At 55.1% G+C, this 16,921-nt stretch overlaps 3 protein-coding genes across 3 annotated transcripts; 2 read left to right on the forward strand and 1 right to left on the reverse strand.

The window, feature by feature from the left end:
* Positions 1–761: 761 nt before the first annotated feature.
* On the reverse strand, positions 762–8,271 carry CTSA (cathepsin A). Its single transcript, XM_054044971.1, has 15 exons — positions 8,196–8,271; positions 7,611–7,774; positions 6,331–6,442; positions 5,987–6,037; positions 5,436–5,522; positions 5,162–5,317; positions 4,624–4,715; positions 3,636–3,720; positions 3,210–3,301; positions 2,791–2,869; positions 2,369–2,517; positions 2,213–2,288; positions 1,921–2,010; positions 1,601–1,702; positions 762–1,173 (listed from the first exon to the last, which is right to left on the reverse strand). The coding sequence occupies exons 2-15, from the start codon at positions 7,772–7,774 to the stop codon at positions 1,090–1,092; spliced, it is 1,419 nt and encodes a 472-aa protein (XP_053900946.1). The 5' UTR covers positions 8,196–8,271; the 3' UTR covers positions 762–1,089.
* A 155-nt stretch (positions 8,272–8,426) lies between these two features.
* On the forward strand, positions 8,427–13,026 carry NEURL2 (neuralized E3 ubiquitin protein ligase 2). Its single transcript, XM_054044972.1, has 2 exons — positions 8,427–9,572; positions 12,380–13,026. The coding sequence occupies exons 1-2, from the start codon at positions 8,789–8,791 to the stop codon at positions 12,493–12,495; spliced, it is 900 nt and encodes a 299-aa protein (XP_053900947.1). The 5' UTR covers positions 8,427–8,788; the 3' UTR covers positions 12,496–13,026.
* Positions 13,027–13,309: 283 nt separating this feature from the next.
* On the forward strand, positions 13,310–16,920 carry SPATA25 (spermatogenesis associated 25). Its single transcript, XM_054044973.1, has 2 exons — positions 13,310–13,434; positions 14,834–16,920. Exons 1-2 carry the CDS (start codon positions 13,314–13,316, stop codon positions 15,652–15,654), a joined length of 942 nt encoding a protein of 313 aa, XP_053900948.1. The 5' UTR covers positions 13,310–13,313; the 3' UTR covers positions 15,655–16,920.
* The last annotated feature ends 1 nt before the right edge of the window (position 16,921 follows it).

Genomic DNA, 16,921 nt, shown 5'->3' on the forward strand with positions numbered 1-16,921 from the left:
GCGTTCCTTTGAACCCAGGGCCTCTGGAGCCACCCCATCCCAGCTGGAGGGAAGAGCGATTAGCTCTGGGCAGCGAGCAGTAGGAGCCCAGCTGCTCCCTCCCCACACTGGCTGGAATGGCATCGCCCCAGCCCTGCTCCAGGCTGCCCCCTTCATGCCAGGGCCCTCCGAGCCGTTCGGCTTCTGCAGAGGCTTGTACTGTATGGGCCGGCTGCTAGGGGCAGGACAGGGCCCAGCTGAGGTAGAGGTGAGGCCCAGCCAGCCTCCTCACCCACAGTCCCTCCCGGAAGGGCAAATGTGGGGAACCATGAAGGTCTCCCCCAGCCACAGCAGGCCTTAAACATCCAGGCTCCCAGCCTAGGCACCATGAGCTGGGGGGAAATGAGCAACAGTCACAAGGATCCAGGTTCAGCTGTGACATTTTATTGCAAGGCCCAGGGAGCAGCCCATGCCCTAGGGAGTGAGTGGGGGCAGGGCTGGGAATGTCTTCATTTCACACCTCCTTCATTAGGACACATGAGAACTTTCCTAAGGCAGACCTGAGACACAGCACAGGTGGCTGCTGGCTACAGCAAGGCCTGTTGCAGGCCCAGGGTGATGCCTAAGCCAGCCCCATGGGACACGTGCAGGGAGCCTCGGAGCAAAACAAGGCCATGGGGTGGGTGCTGTTCCACCCCCAAGGTGAGATGGCAGCTCCAGGGCCCAGGGCAAGAGGCAGGAGAGCCCCAGGAGGTAAAGGCCACAGCAGGAGCGAAACCAGCCACTCAGCTCTAGCCCCCACCCCTGCAGTGCACTGCCAACAAGCCTGCACTGCCTACAGGCAGGGGTCCCCGTTAGAAGGGCAGCACCCCCCACTCCCCCAGAAGCATGGAAACCCAGGTCAGTTTTCTCCCGCTGGAGGAGCTAGGGAGCAGTCGGACACCCACTGGCCTGTGCCAGCACCCAGTGCACTCAGCACTGTGGAAAACCCGTATCTACTGCAGTCGCTGAGCAGTGAGAGGCCCTGGTCCTGCCAGGCAGTGGCCCGTGGCCCGGGAGGGGGTGGGGAGCTGCCCCGGGCAGTAGTGCAGGCCCTGCTCTGCTAGGCTCTCAGTAGGGCTGCTGTTGAATGAAGCGTCTGAACATGGTGAAGGCGGCTTGCGGTTGGTCTGTGGGCACCATGTGGCCAGCTCCCTGCAGAAGACAGGTGAAGGCACCAGGTCAAGGCCAGTCATGCAGGGCTGGAGGGAGCATCCAAGCAGCCTCAATGGGTGGGCTAGTGATTCGCAACCTCGGCCAGAGCCCAGCCAGGCCCCCCCAGCTCCCGGAGATCCTGACTCTCTGCAACTGGCCCAGCCTCCCTCCTGCCTGCCGGGCTGAAGGACACTAGGTCCCAGAGACAGAGGCCACAGCTCCAGCTCCCAGGCCAGCTCTGCGGGATGGCATGGCCTCACGCCAAAGTACAGAGGAGCTGCTGAATCCCACCCCGGCATGAGGAGGAAGGGGCCCTGCCCCCTCATTGTCAGTCGGGGAATGTGTAGAGCTGCTCAGCTCCCGGCTGCTGCTATGAACACGTTTCTGCAGCCCAGGGTCCCACCCTGCCATGCCGGGGGCTAGTTACCTTGATGGTGAGGAAGGCGATGTTGGTGAATTCCTTCACAAAGCCCCCGATCTGGTCTTCAGTCCCATCGTTGTACAGCCAGGGCCTGCGAGCCACTTGCACCTGGAACCAGAGCCCAACACCCTTAGAGCTGGCCCCTCGCTCTCTCCAAGTGTCACCTGACCACAATTCTGGGCAGGCCAGGCCATTCCCTGACCCTCCTCCCGCCAGTACTGGCTCTTTGGCTATGTCTTTACCCTGACACCTGTCACTGCAGCAGTCCCAGGGGGCTGCGCCCCATCAGCACCTCACTGCCCAGCAAGTCCCCCTCCCCTGCCTACCTTCTGGTCCAGGGAGTCCACGAACCACTCGTCCCCCAGGAAGTTGCAGGCCATGTCGATGTCACCATTGTACACCAGGATCCGGTATTTCTGCCAAGAGCACAAGGGAGTCACCTGGGCTGGAGGGGCAGCAGCTCCATGCCTCAGCTTGGGATCTGCTCAGAGCAGCTGGCAGCCAAGGGCAGGGAGGGCTCAGCAGCTGACTGGTCAGGTGAGGCTCGTGGGGTGCCCCACCTCAGGTATCACTTCTCCCAAAGGGGCCAGACTGGGGTTTGGGATCCCCCAAACTCACCATGGTGCCAAGCAGCTTCAGGTACTGGTCGTTCACGGTCATGTACTGCCGCTTGTAGCTGTGGTTCACCTCCGAACTGTGAAGGAACAGGCAGAGTTACACCGGCAGAGACCCACCCAGGAGGCCGGGTCCTTGCCAGGCCAGAAACCTCCCCACCTGCATATGCGCCACTCAGGTGCCTCTTGCGAGATATGCAGCGCCTGCCTCACTTCGGGGGTGTTGAGGTAGGTGGTGGAGGCTGTGGAGTTGGTGCAGGGGGGTTCCAGGCGAACCCCTTTCTTGGCTGCTGGCATCCGGAGCAGATTCTGGGAGAGGAAGAGTTATGAGGAGAGAGAAAAGCTGTGGCCGTGGGGCAGAGACCCGATTCCCTCAAGCCCCCTGCCCAATGCAGCAGGGAGAGTTAACCGCCTCTGCCCAGGCCCACCATGGGCAGCACTGCAGGCTGGCCAGAGCCAGTGCCAGCCCCAGAGCCGGAGAGACACTGCCTGCCCCTGCAGTCATAGCAGGGTAGCACAGCAGGACAGGGGCAGGCAGGTGCCCGTTCCCCACACCCCAGGAGCTGGAGCCCTGACTCTTACCTGCCTCCAGGAGTATTTCAGGGGCTGCTGGATGAAGGAGATGCCCAGGTCATGGCTGATGAGCTGGTCCTGATCATTCCTGCAGCCAGGGTGAGAGCAGCCTGAGAATAAGTGGCTCCACCCCCAACCCTCACTTGCTCAGGTTCCCCTTTCTAGGGCAGAGTATTAGACTCTGCCATTGGCCTCAGAATCCTGAGGAGGAAGGAGAGCCCCAGACAGCAGCCGGGAAACCCCAACCCAAAGCCCCTTCCTGGAGGGATCCTCTCCAGGGCCCCTGCCGAGATGGCCAGCAAGGATCTATCTGCAACAGGCTGGCTGCACTCCTCCCACCTGCTCCCGGGCCGCAGGACTTTGGAGTGGTGCCGATCTCTCCAGACTCAAGTCAGCCACCTGGAGGGGCTGGAGCCAGCTGTTCCTACCTGTAGCTTCCAGGGACACCGCCCGCACATGGGGCATAGAGATTGTAGATGTTCAGGCCCGACTCCTCCACAATCTGGATCATCTCTTGCATCTGGAACAAGCCATGGGGGTTGGAATCCAGCAGGCATTACAGCAACTCATGGCTCAGGGGCTACCATGGTCTGCAGGGCATTGACTGATTCGAGGAGCTGCCATGGGCCCATCTGCTCAGCCACCTGCCCCTTTAAACCCTGCCCTTGGATCCAATCCCTCATGGAACTACACCTGTTCAAACAGCCAGGGAAAGGACCTTGCTGCTGGTGCAGAACCCAACGCAAGGTACAGGGATCAGCCAGACTCTGCTCTGCCCTAGGGAACGGTAGCACTGCTACACCAGGCTAGGTGGTACTCCGGGGCCTCCCCAACACTCCCTGGCCCATTCTCACCTTGAGTGTGCAGTTCAGGTTGGAGTTTTTATGGAAGTTGCATTTTCCCTGGGAGCAGCAGAAGCGCTGCAGGTCTGTCCACAGCCTGAGCAAGAGACCCTTGTGAGTGCAGGAAACAGCAATTCAATAGGCCAGGACATGAAGCCGCCAACCCGTAGGAAACTCCAGTGACTACCAAGCACTGTAGCACTTCTCTGCTACACAGGCTCCATGGGCACATCACCCCTGTCATCTACTCCCACAGGACAGCAAGGAGAGTCCTTATCTTCAAGGCACTCACTGGCCTGCATGCAGAACACCTACAAACCTAAGGCTCTGGGCTGACAATCATGAAGGGTAACTCCACTCCTCAGGCACAATGGAGCTGTCCCAATTAGGGAAAAGCAGGTGACAGAGCTGCCTCAGGAGTGGCTCTAGACTGTGGGACAAGGGACCACCCCAAACCTCCACACCTCCTGCGCCAAGTGCCAGGCATGCTGCTCTAACCAGTCTTCTCCAGTATAACAGAGCAGCGCCAGCACAGAAATCCAATCACCCCTCCACTGCGCACAACCCTCCCCCTGAGGAGTGGAAGAACAAGCCCCATGTGACTGACATCTGTCACTCACTGTGTGCCTGGAGAGTGCTCAGATGCTGCAGAGAGGAGGGTGGGAGGAGACCCCAAGTAGAACAGAATGGAATTCCCACTCCCAGCCAGCAAGCACAGTCTTGAGGGGCGTGGGCCAGTCCTCCAAACCCTTTTGCAGCAGATCCCGTTCCCTGGAAAGGCTGCAGCCCCCCAGCAACAGCGAGGAACTGGCCTGCTGGGGTAGCCAAGCTTCAAGGGCAGCACCCTGGCCAGGGAGGCTGGGCCAGAGCAGAGAATGGCCACCAACTCCCCCATCCGCACTCTGATCCCGAGTCCCAGGCCACAATCCTGCATGCTAGAGGCCAGCGCCCTCTAGCTGCGATTCAATAGCCTGCAGCCCCAGTAGCTGCACATTCTTACCCCGTTCCCAGGAGGCCGTGGTAATAGGCAAAGTAGACCAGGGAGTTGTCATTGATCTCATAGGAGGAGAGGCCATTTCCCACGGCGAGTCCCTAGAAAACAGGGCGCAGCAGTCAGAACTTGCGGCGCATTCCCCACGCCAGGCAGAGCAGGGACCAAGGCACCTGCTGAGCAGGAAGCAGTTGCTTCGGACGGGGAAGGGGGGCGAGCTGGCCTGGACAATGGGGTCTCCACAAACCCCACACTGGAGATGGATAGCCCGGAGCACAGTTGAACACCCCCCAGCATGGACGTAGTATGATGCAAAGCCATATGGAGAGAGCTGGCCCCTTGGCACACACACCTCTCTGACAGAAGGCATCTCCCCTGAGGCCACCTGGTGTCCCGTCCACGCCTCCCCCCCAATCAGCTCAAGGACTAGCCCATGTTACAATGTGCAGCAGCAGGAAGAAGCTGTGGGGCTAGTAGGATTCACATGGCTGCCCCCTCTCCTCACCATACGCTCCAGGGAAGGGGTCAGAGCCTGCATGTCCCTTACCTTCAAGTTGATGCTGGAGTCCTGCATCACCCACTCAGCCAGCGTGGGGATGTAAATGCCAGCGTAGCTCTCCCCAGTGAGGAAGAGCTTGTTCTTGCTGTACTCCGGGAAGAGGCGGAAGAACTCCTTCAGCGCCAGGTAATTATCGCGGGCCACCTGCAATCAGAGAGGAGGCTGAGGCAGGCTGTGCTGCAGGCACCCCAGCCCTGGAACCAACTCCTTGCTGCTGGAGACGGGCAGGTGTCACTGCCAGCAGCCCCAGAACCTCACTCACCTGGGTGTCATTAGTGGCATAGTCTTTCTCATCAGAGTAGGAGAAGCCAACACCTGCTGGGGACTCCAGGTACAGCATGTTGGCAATCTGCAGAGACAGCCCAGATCACTCAGGGAGAACAGGTAACAGCCAAGACCCTCCACTCTGAGGCCCTGAAGGTGCCAGATCATGGTACTAGCTCGATAGCCAATCAGGACAAGGCAGCGTCTAACTGTAGCACCTGCTAACATGGTCAGGTTAAAACCTCCGTCTCACTTGTTTTTGGTGTTGGCTAGAATATGCTGGCTAACTCCCTAGCACGTCCTAGTCTAGACAGCCTAGGAGGCAAGATGGAGGTAAATAAGGGAGAAGCCTGCCAGAGGCTCCATTTCTATGGGAAAAATGAAGGCAGGGCTTAGTGCCCCCCCCCCCCCATGCATATAAGGCCCAGCACCCTCCTGGGCCTACACCCCAGCACAGCTGTTGCCATTGGAACGGCCTGTCCTGTGCACCTGGCAAGGGGGTGGGGGTGGGTAGAGAACACAGTCCCTTTCAGGAAGTGGAGTCCATACCTTATTCCAGGAATAGTCATTATACTGCAGGGTGGTCCCATCCGGCTGGATCTAATAAAGGAGAAGCCTCGGTTACCGTAACAGAAAAGCCAATGCAGGAGATGCACTGTCAGGCTGGCCAGCCTGTCCCCCTTGGAGGAAGCAGGGGAACCATCCCTGAACCCAGTGCCTAGGTGGCTTGAACCAGCAAGGTTCAGGAGACTGTGAGGCTCCCCCTCCCTGCAGTTACAGCCCAGTCACTGCTGCCAACCCTTGGAGGGACATTGTTCCCAGCAAACCAGGGCAAGGGTGGGGTGGGGGACTTAGGGTGGCTCAGGCCAAGGAGAGGGATGGTGGTGACTTACCGTGAAGGGGCCATGCTCGGTCAATAAGCCAGACATGGAGCTGCAGCCAGGTCCCCCGTTTAGCCACAGCACCAGAGGGCTGCTCTCAGGGTTGTTCTGAGCCTCTGTAAACCTGGAGACCCAGTGATACTCAGACCTCAGTGGCTCAGGAGTCAAATGAGCAATCAACATTACCCGAAAGAGTCAAGGATGTGGGAATTCATTGCTTCGTTTACTATAGCACTATCGATTCATATTGAAACAGTAGGACATGGAAGTATTTCATGTAACATAAGAACAGCCGTACCGGGTCAGACCAAAGGTCCATCCAGCCCAGTATCCTGTCTACCGACAGTGGCCAATGCCAGGTGCCCCAGAGGGAGTGAACCTAACAGGTAATGATCACGTGATCTCTCTCCTGCCATCCATCTCCACCCTCTGACAAACAGAGGTTAGGGACACCATCCCTGCCCATCCTGGCTAATAGCCACTGATAGACTTCACCACCATGAATTTATCTAGTTCTCTTTTAAACCCTGTTATAGTCCTAGCCTTCACAACCTCCTCAGGTAAGGAGTTCCACAGGTTGACTGTGCGCTGTGTGAAGAAGAACTTCCTTTTATTTGTTTTAAACCTGCTGCCTATTCATTTCATTTGGTGACCCCTAGTTCTTGTATTATGGGAATAAGTAAATAACTTTTCCTTATCCACTTTCTCCACATCACTCATGATTTTATAGACCTCTATCATATCCCCCCTTAGTCTCCTCTTTTCCAAGCTGAAGAGTCCTAGCCTCTTTAATCTCTCCTCATATGGGACCTGTTCCAAACCCCTAATCATTTTAGTTGCCCTTTTCTGTATAGATCTTAGTCTCACAGCAAAATGACTGACCACATATTTTATCAACTGGCTAACAACCCCAGGCAGCAGGTATCACAGGCCAGGTCCTGCCCAAACTCCACCCCAAGACTCCCTCCTACTTCCTGCTCTTGCCCCCCATGGCCCAGCACTCGGGGCGGCTCCCCGCTCCCCAGCAGCCAGGGTGGGGGGCTCTGGGCTCTAGCAGGAGATTGGGGGGGGGGAGAAAGAAGGGCTAGCCTCCACCAACGGGTAGCGCCACCCACGTTAACAACATACTAAACGCAGCCTGGTTAGTTAGTAGTTAAATCCCGCAGTGTTTTAGGATCAGCGGCTGGAAAGAGCCGCCCCAGTGGAGTAGCGCTGCTATGGCCAGAGCACCCCGAGCCCAGCCCCAACCCACACACCCCTCTGACCAGCGGGGCCCCTCGCCCCGCACCTACCAGTAGTGCAGGCGCTTGTGCGGGTCGATGCGGAGGTAGCCCGAGTAGTGCCGGAAGGAGGGCTGCTTGGCCAGCCCCGGCAGGTAGCTCACCTCGTCGGCGGAGGGCGCAGCCCCGACGCGGGGGGCCGCCAGCAGCAGCGCGCAGAGCAGGACAGGCCCCATCTGCGGGCGGAGACGAGAGTCAGCCCGGCGGGGGGAGCCCCGGCCTGGCACCCCCCGGCCCGGCCCAGCCAGACCCGGCCCAGGACCCCCCCAGCGCGGCCCAGCCAGACCCGGCCCAGGACCCCCCCAGCGCGGCCCAGCCAGACCCGCTCCCCCCGGCCCGGCCCAGCCAGACCCGGCCCAGGACCCCCCCAGCGCGGCCCAGCCAGACCCGCTCCCCCCGGCCCGGCCCAGCCAGACCCGCTCCCCCCGGCCCGGCCCAGCCAGACCCGGCCCAGGACCCCCCAGCGCGGCCCAGCCAGACCCGGCCCAGGACCCCCCAGCGCGGCCCAGCCCGACCCAGGACCCCCCAGCCCGGGCTGCCCCGCCTCGAGCTCCCCCAGGCCGCGGCCCGAGCTCCCCGGCCCCGCCCGGCTCTCACCTCCTGGCAGCAGGTTCCCCTTGAGTAGGGAACAAGGCACGTGACCCCCGTCCATATGAACCAAGGTGGTCACGTGACGCTGGGCGCAGCTGATCGCGGAGGGGCGGGGCCAATCCCGAATAGAGCCAATCAGAGCCCAGCGGCTCCCAGTCTCCGCCCTCAATTCCGGCTTCTGGCCGGCGCGCGAGGCCCTGCGGGAACAGCGCCGCCTGGCGGAGGAGTCAGGCGCTGGCCGGGGTAGACACACGGGGCGGCGAGGGGCCCGCCCCGGCACGTGGGGCCCCCAGCGCATCCTGCCCAGGTCTCCCTCTGGCCGCAGAAGGGGCCGCTGGGGGGCTGGGCCTGTGCCCCAAGCTCCCGGGCACAGCTCGCCAGGCCCGGCCCCACGCTGAGCTCCCCGGTGCAGCGAGCCTGGGCCAGCCCGGAGCCCGGCAGAGCCCCCCACAGCCCCAGGAGGGAGGTGAGCGCCGCCCTGCTCAGGCTGACAGGACACGAGGCTGGTTCATTTTCTCCAGCGTCGCTCAGGCTCTCACTAGCACTAGGACCCTTGAGCGCTTCACTGGGGCTCTGCGTTCCCTACTAGGAGTGTACAAATGTCACCACTCTCCCCACAACAGCGGTACATGGCCAGGTGCTCGAGCCTGACTGGCCTGCTTAAAAATAGCCACAACCCCGTGCTCTCGGGGAACGCCACAGAGATGGCTGCTGCTGCCTGCCACCCACCCACCCGATTCCACCACGTCCATGGCACCAACATCTGCATCGACCCCTCGCACACTCAGGCCACCCGGGTGGAGAGCTTTGCCAACGGGCTATGTTTCAGCCAGGAGCCCCTGGAGCCTGGGCAGATCTTCCTAGTGGAGATTGAGGAGAAGGAGCTGGGCTGGTGTGGCCACTTGCGGGTGGGGCTAACAGCACATGACCCAAGAAGCCTGGATGTGGTGCCCGAGTATTCGCTCCCAGACCTGGTCAATATGGGGGACACCTGGGTTTTTGCCATCACCAGGCATCACAACCGAGTTATTCCAGATGGCTCGGAGGCTCGGGTCCAAGGCTTCCTCTCAGACCCCTACCTGCTCATAGAACAAGTCAGGATTCCCCGAGACAAGCTGGTGGGACGGAGCAGACCTAGCCAGTACAGCCACATGCTGGATGACTTGTACAAGACAAATGTGCTGCCCCCGACAGCCCGGAGGAGCAGGATTGGGGTGCTGTATGCCGTCCGGTCTGACGGGATGGCAGACATGCACATCATCATCAATGGAGAGGACATGGGACCGAGTGCCAGGAGCCTCCCTGCCTCCCGCCCACTCTATGCAGTGATCGATGTCTTTGCTTCAACCAAGAGCGTCCGTGTCATCCAAGTGGAATATGGCTGTAGGTATCTGTTTCCTCCCCTCCCTGTAGAACCATCCTGGACAGGCCCCTCTGGCTGGATCAGAGCTCAGGGAGATCAGAGTGGGGTGGGGCTCAAAAAAACTACTTAAATCCAGTAAGATTAAATGTCACAGTCTCCCAGGGGCACAAGCTCAGATACCATGGTGCTGAGCACAAGACTGACAGATTAGACGGGAGAAAGCACTCATTTCCTGCTGGATACAGCTTCAGCCCTGAAAATCAGAACCTAGCTCAGGTTCCCCAACACTCATTTGTCTGACCTTCCAGCCTCTTTTCTCTACGCTCCTGAGGCTCTCACCTCTGTGTCCTGATCTCCATAGCTCTAGTTTCTGCCTCCGTGCCCTGCCCTGCCCACCTATCGTCTCTGAGCTCCTGCCTGCTCTCATTTTTGTGACATTTCCAAGTTGGGATCAGCTTGAAGAGGCAGTTCTGGGCTGAGGTTTGGGTGCAGGGAGCAGAAACAGTGTGTTGCCATTTATGTCCTGCAGAACATCCAGGGACTCCTGTGTTATGGCCTCTGGTGAAGATGTTCATAGATAGGGATAGTGGGTATGGGGCCATCCAGCCCACTCCAGTAGTGGTAAAGTCATTTCCATCGCAAAGCTGTTCAGTGGACGAGGTGTGCAATCAGTTTGGTGTCTCCGTCAAATTCCTGATGGGACAGGTGGCCATGTCACAAAATCCACCATCGCTAATTAGCCACCTCATTGGCTACCTTAGAGAGGCCAAGTACTAAGTGAGACAAGGAGGCTGTGGAAGAACTCCTGACATGTTAATGGCTAGTAACATAAGAATTGCTATGCTGGCTAACATGCCACATTTGTTGTAATGGATCAGTGCTTATTGGCTGATACCTGGATTCTAGATGTGAGGCCACATGTACAGCACTACAATAAAACCAAAGAACAACTGTAACTATGGAACAGGCAGAAGAGTGACTTATCGATGTAGGGGAAGCCTTCCCTTGTTTCACTGGCTTAAAGTTCAGATTATTTTGGTACCAAGGCTAAAATCCAGTGGTTTCTCTGCTAGTTGTTTTGAGTTAGTTCTGTGAATGTCCAAACACAGGGAGATAAGATACGCTCTGCTGTGCAGGCTAGGATGATATTTTGAACCTGACTCATGTATTTGCATGTGCAATTATCAATCATTAAACTTACTTTGATCTACCAGGACCCCAATGCTTTAATGAGCAACTTTGGTAACAAGCAACCTCATGTTATTCCTGGACTGGACCACACCTTTTGTGGAGGGCCTGTGTCCAGCTCAGAATGTGAATCAATATCTTTTTCCCCGTCGGCCCTCTAGGCTGGAAGCTGTTGGGGGCAGTTGCAGTACCAGGCAAGTTGCCTCAGAATGTTCACTAGGGCTTTGTAAGATGGCTGGAACTGATGCAGGAGGCAGACTCTGGCTCTTCTCTCACTTAAGGCTTCAGTGATTTCTATTTCTGCAAAGCTTTCTTAGCATATAAAGAGAAGTTTTACTGTTTATTGGCCAGGAGACAGTTTGCAGAGGAAACATAGAAAGAACAAGCTGCGGCCACTGGTGATGCTTGTGGGTCACAAGGGAGATTCAGGGCAAGTGGACATGGGGAGGAAGAGATTGCTGCAGATAGCAACAGGGACACTTCTTACCTAGTCCCCTGGTCATAACAACCCGAGAGCCCAGTGCCTCCAAGTTAAGGTAAACAAATTATTTGAAAATACTCCCAAGGTCAGACACATCCTCTAAACAGTGGTAACATGTTTGGACTCAGTACTGCTCTACTTATATCTCTGCCTCAGATTGCGCCTCAAATTCCTAGAAGTCACCAGCACTTAAGGCAGCCATTTTACAGAGACATTGAGCAAGAGTTCAGATTAATCACAGCTGACGGGTTCTTAACCACAGGGCTGACACAATGGCCAGACCATTCCAGCCTTTGAACTCTGCGTGGCTCCTCCCCGGAGAGGTAGTCAGGGGTGGGGCACTGTAGCAGGATAACATGGGGTGAGCAGGCCCTGCTGCTGCCTGGGCTGTACGGTGGATAGCGAGTTCACTCTCCAGGATTCTCTGGAGACTTTTACCAGCACCCAGTAACTCAAAGAATTCAGAAAGAAAAGGTCTAGAAGCACGCTGGAGATTTTATTTTTTCTGCTGAGTGTCGAGAGCCTTACAGGAAATCTGCTGGGACCATGTGGGGGGTGGGATCAGAGCCTGCGGCCCAGCAGGAGCACTGCTGCGAGGGAACAGAGAACGCACTGACTAAACCAGCTCTAACCAGTTAATCGTAACACTGTTGTGAAACCAGTCTCTCTGGAAAACCCCAGCCAGACCTCAGAGGGATCCAACATTCAATCCTGCTGTGTCTGCTAACTCAGGGACAGGAAGAGATAGAGAGGAGGGCAGGGGATCGGAAGTTCACGCAGCCTTTAGATGAATTAATAGGGCCTTTTCAAAATCCATCATGAAAATACACCAGCACAGGCACATAAACTGCTCTCCTAGCCTTTACTGGGAGGCTAGAAAAGTAAGTACTTCCATCCTTCACTCTCATGTTGTGCTTCTCAGCAGTAGCTCTCCCAAGGAAAGCAGGAGAGCCTTGCCCCAGCGTAATCAGCAGGCAGATCTTTGTGAGGCTGAATTAATGGTGTCCTTGAAGCAGATTAATCTGCTGCTGTCCCAGAACAAACTGCCTTCCAGGAGCCACTGGCCCAGTGGCTCTTCTCTTCTGTGACAGAGCCACCTGCCTCCTAAGGTTGCCTCAGAGCAGCAAGCTCAGCTTTTTCCTTTCCTTCCCCTTTCAGTCCCTTCCTTGCAGACCCTCTGTCGACTGGTCATCCAGAAGCACATTGTCCACCGATTGGCCATCGATGGGCTGGACCTGCCTCCGCTCCTGAAGAACTTCTGCAAATATGAATGAGATGGCAAGATCTCCCTCAGCAGGCAGGCCCTTCAAACTTGAAGCCCCTGTGAGTGACCAAGAATGGCCTTCCAGAAAGGGATCCATGCTTCCAGAACCGCTCTTCCATCTTCACCCAAGGAGCCCCAGGAGCAGAGGTGGTCCCCCCACTTCACAGCAGCTGACTGGAACCTCAGCAGTTACACCCATCCTGACCTCCATTGTGCCGTGGAAGTGTGCAGTGCCATAAATGGCACAGAGACCACGGGAATGGCAGAGTCTTACAGCACAGACAGTCAATAGCAGCAATGGGGGGATTCCCTGCACACAAAGGGACACGGAGGGATTGGTGCATGTGCCAGATTGTTGTAGAAACGAGAGGATAATAAAGTGCTTCAAAACAGAAGCAAATTGTTGGGAGTACTGACTGGTGTGGCCTAGTCTCAGACTCCTCCACATAGCAGTGGAGAGAGGGTAGCACAGAATATCCCCCTGAGGTTGTGTCAATTGCTGTCAGCTACTTCAGAGTCACATAATTCAGTGACGATAAACTTGCCCTAACCAAAGGGGTTGGGGGAGGTTCATTTCCCATCAGCATCCTGCACAAGGTTCCAAAGGGACAATCCAGGTAAACGTGGAGCCCTGGCTGCTTCTTCCAGGCACAGAGGGACTCAGAGCTATTAGAAACGGAATAGATGAAGCAGAGGGATAGTTCCCTGCTTTGTAGGATGTCAGTGGGGGATGACAGAGTTAGAATTGTGGCATAAGCAGGCAGGGAGGTCAGCGACTTGCTGGTTCCAGTGTGAGGTAAGGTCAGGGCCTGTGATGCTGGTTCTAGAATGGGGAGAGGTCAGTGCTGGTACATTATGGGGAGAAGAGGCACCAGCCCGATTCCTACACTGGCAATGTCTTATTTTGGGAAGGAAAAAGCTTCTTCAGGTTTTTTAACTTCTATCCAAGGTAACTGCTTTTCCTTCCAATAGGGAAGCATTTTGTACAGAAACCAGAAAGTGATTGGAAGGTGACTCAAAGATCTGTTTGCTGCATGGCAAATTTACCCATCAAATAGGAGATTTAGGATTAAGGGCTTGTTATATCACAATCCACACTTCATACGGAGGCCCAAATAAAATGCCATCCCGAGGTGGCACGTAAACAGGACACGACTATATCATAATTATCTCAACAATCGCTGCTCTGTACAAGGCCTTTTCATGGTCCAGGAACAGTTATAATAGTACAGTCCTATCTGCCCTGCATGTTAACTGTGTTGGAGCTCCCCGTAACTGAGCTCTAATCCTCCATCCCAATCTGGATGGGAGGTGATTCCACCCCCCCTTCCCCGCCCCCAACCTAGCTGTAGTTTAGCTGGTCCATTTTTACAGATGGGTCAGCATCACTCTGTCCCATAGTAGGGCAGCAACGTCCAAGTCTGCAGGACCTTCCTTATTCAATTCCGCAGGAAAGCCTGCCTCATACCCCTTAGAATTAAGAGCACGCTCTCCATGTTCAAAGCACTGATCAAACGTGAACTGACTCTCACCACACTACAGAGAGGGAGCTGAAAAGAGAGGCTAAAGGCCTCAAGCCGGACTCCTTTCTTTCAGCTGGAAACAAAGAGAGCCAGCATCATGTGAGGATCAGTTCTTTGCAGACTATGTCTGTCAATCCCACCAATGGCAGGGCAGGTGTTTGCACACACAAAGCAAGCCTCTCTTTGAAAACCGGGCCCTAGCTCACTAAGAAAAAGTACAGAAGAGCTGGGATTGGAATGCAGCTGCCAGTGCAACGTGCTATCACTAACCCATGCGGCTTCCAGCTCACAGGGTGGAGTGGGATGCAGGAGGAGAGTTCTCCTGAGCCCTACAACTGGAATGAAAATTACAGCCTAGTTCTCATTCCACTGGTGTAATTTCTCTTAGGAAAGATGTTTACTCAAAAATAGTGGTGACTTATTTGCAGTGTTGCACATGGAAAGGTGGATGAAATGGGCAGCCATGTGGTATGAATGCAGCGGAAACCCTGGTACAAACTCTGTATATTGTAAATCAATTCTGCCACAAACTGACTTCTTGCTCTTCGGGCACCTATCTAGGAACATGCAGGACAACATTTTCAAACCTAGGCCTCAGATTTGCAATGCCCAGTGCTGGGGCACACCACAGAATGTTAATGTGCTCAATTAGAGCACAGCAAGACCCCTCTGAAAGCATGGCCCCTTGATTTCAGTAGTTGAAAGGCTGTTTATGCAGAGACCTGCCTTAGCCCTGGAGCCTACCTGTTGAGGATTGGCAGAAGCACAATCTGCTATTAATAATCAGTCTGCTCCTACATTTTCTCTTTTCCTTCCCCCTCACAGATGCCAGCAGACAGCTCCAAGTGGCAAAGAGCAATCTACTAAGTGTTTATCAGTGTGGGGAGACATCTCTTCCTGCTGGGGTTTTGGTTCCAGGAGTGCTCAGAAGGAAAACACAGGAAATTGCAGCTCCTTCACATGTAGAAGCAACCCTTGTGTATCAGGAGAAGACACTAAAGCAGCCTTGTAGTGGTGCCCAGCAGAGTCCAAGGTTCCCTCTCAGTAGCAGATCAGGGTACAGGGACATAAGGTGGGAGCCTTATAGTGGACACTATTGTGGAAGGTATTCTAGAAAGTTTCCCCAGCATAAACAGGATGAGATCTCTATATGGGATTATCCATCTGAATGGGTCAGAGACAAGCAGCCATGTGGCCCCTCCGGCATGTATCCAAGTGCCTCTGTGAAAGGATATCCTCCAACCCAGCAAAGGAATGGGCAGCACGTTGGTGAGCTGGGCAGCCCCGGGGGAGACTTCCCACTGGCTACCTGTGGATTTCCTCCCAGAGGTGCTTTTCTTATGCCCATAAAACTCAGTAAGAACAGAGGTCGACAGTCAGTGCAGAACCCTCCTCCAAACATTTGCATCCTCACTCTTGCCATGATGATAGCTGGCATCCCCACAGTGCCTGTGCCAGGGATTAAAGAGGAGGATCTGATCAGAGCTGCACAGAACTTCATGGCAGAGAATCCAGAGCAAGGTGTACAGAGGGAGATAACTCCAAAAAGGACAGAGGATGCACAGTTCTGGAAGACAGACAGACAGAGGAAGAGACCAGTAGACAGAGGCTTCCAGCCCCCTTCCATAGCACACTTTGAGAAGTAAAGCCAAGGAGAAATTCACAATTCAAAGCAAAAGGCTTTCAGGAAAATATTTGATGCTATATTTACATAAAGGAGTTTATATTACAGAACTCTAGTGCAAAAGGAAACCTTTGACCATACAGTAGTTCTGTTCCTGTGAATGGAGTGTGGATTCTGATGTTAACAAAACTGAATGAACCATTGAGCCAAAAAAACACCCCACAAAACAAACCACAAACAGTTTGACATGACATGACTAAACCAGGCTGAGCCAGGGTGGAACAAATTACTGACCTAAATAGCACCTTCTGTCCTATTCCCTCACCACTCCCTGTTGACTGGTACAGAAAATTATATCTACATCTCCCTGCCCCCAGGGTCTCCTTGCCTGAAGGTGCCAGAGAGGGACCACGCACCAACCCATCCATATATCCCCATGTCGTGCAGCAGCTCTTACTGGCTGGGACTGGGACTGGGACTGCTCTCTCCTCTGCATGCCCACTACAGTACATTTAAATCTCCGATTTCTCCACTTCGCTGTTTGTTTTACCGTAACTCTAATTTCAGAGGGGAGCTGTGTTAGTCTGGATCTGTAAAAAGCAACAAACAGTCCTGTGGCACCTTATAGACTAACAGATGTATTGGTGCCACAGGATTCTTTGTTGCTTTTTACAGATTTATGGTAACACTGTTTTGTTCCCTCCTCCCATGTCAGTGACACAAGCCTATTGACGATAGAGGGCAGGTTTATGTGGAATTAAGAGCTGCCATAACCAGCCAAACCATTCCAGGGCTCCTAGCAGAGGCTGCAGACAGCAGCTCCCTGGTAGCACAGGTTGCTACCCTCCGCGGTTTGTGGCTCCTTAACAACCAGGTTCAGTTAAATAATTAGAGGCAATGAAGTGAGAAGAGAAAAACAAAAGATGTGGTTTCAAAACAAAGGTCTGACTTCACATGAGCAAATCCTGCTCTACCAGACTAGTAGGAAGCCCCATGTCACCATGACAGGAAAGGGAAGGGAACCACAGGCTGGCTCAGATACACATCCTGGGACTAAACCACATGAACCCAGCTGCAACAACAGATAGCAAAAGGATCCCATGAGTGTCTGAATGCATGAACTATGGTTCAGGCAAGTTAGTCCCAGGTTATTACCCTCCTCCCCCATTCCATTCCCAGCTGGGTTTCCTGTTGGCTGGGCCAGAGACAAAATTCCTACCTAAGTCCACCTCCTTAGGTCTCATAGCAAAAGGAAGTGTTCACCCAATAGACATTTAGGATCTGAAGCC

Source organism: Malaclemys terrapin, chromosome 12 (assembly GCF_027887155.1).
Source record: "Malaclemys terrapin pileata isolate rMalTer1 chromosome 12, rMalTer1.hap1, whole genome shotgun sequence".
Classification (NCBI taxonomy): domain Eukaryota; kingdom Metazoa; phylum Chordata; order Testudines; family Emydidae; genus Malaclemys; species Malaclemys terrapin.

Excerpts from the sequence above, each read along its gene's own strand:
- CTSA (XM_054044971.1), bottom strand. The coding sequence starts at position 7,774 with ATGGGGCCTGTCCTGCTCTGCGCGCTGCTGCTGGCGGCCCCCCGCGTC. Across the intron at positions 2,011-2,212 it reads TGAAGCTGCTTGGCACCATG|AAATACCGGATCCTGGTGTA; the intron begins GTGAGTTTGGGG and ends TGCTCTTGGCAG. Across the intron at positions 1,174-1,600 it reads TCGCCTTCCTCACCATCAAG|GGAGCTGGCCACATGGTGCC; the intron begins GTAACTAGCCCC and ends TGTCTTCTGCAG.
- NEURL2 (XM_054044972.1), top strand. The coding sequence starts at position 8,789 with ATGTCACCACTCTCCCCACAACAGCGGTACATGGCCAGGTGCTCGAGC. Across the intron at positions 9,573-12,379 it reads CATCCAAGTGGAATATGGCT|TCCCTTCCTTGCAGACCCTC; the intron begins GTAGGTATCTGT and ends TTCCCCTTTCAG.
- SPATA25 (XM_054044973.1), top strand. The coding sequence starts at position 13,314 with ATGGGGAGAGGTCAGTGCTGGTACATTATGGGGAGAAGAGGCACCAGC. Across the intron at positions 13,435-14,833 it reads TTTTTTAACTTCTATCCAAG|ATGCCAGCAGACAGCTCCAA; the intron begins GTAACTGCTTTT and ends TCCCCCTCACAG.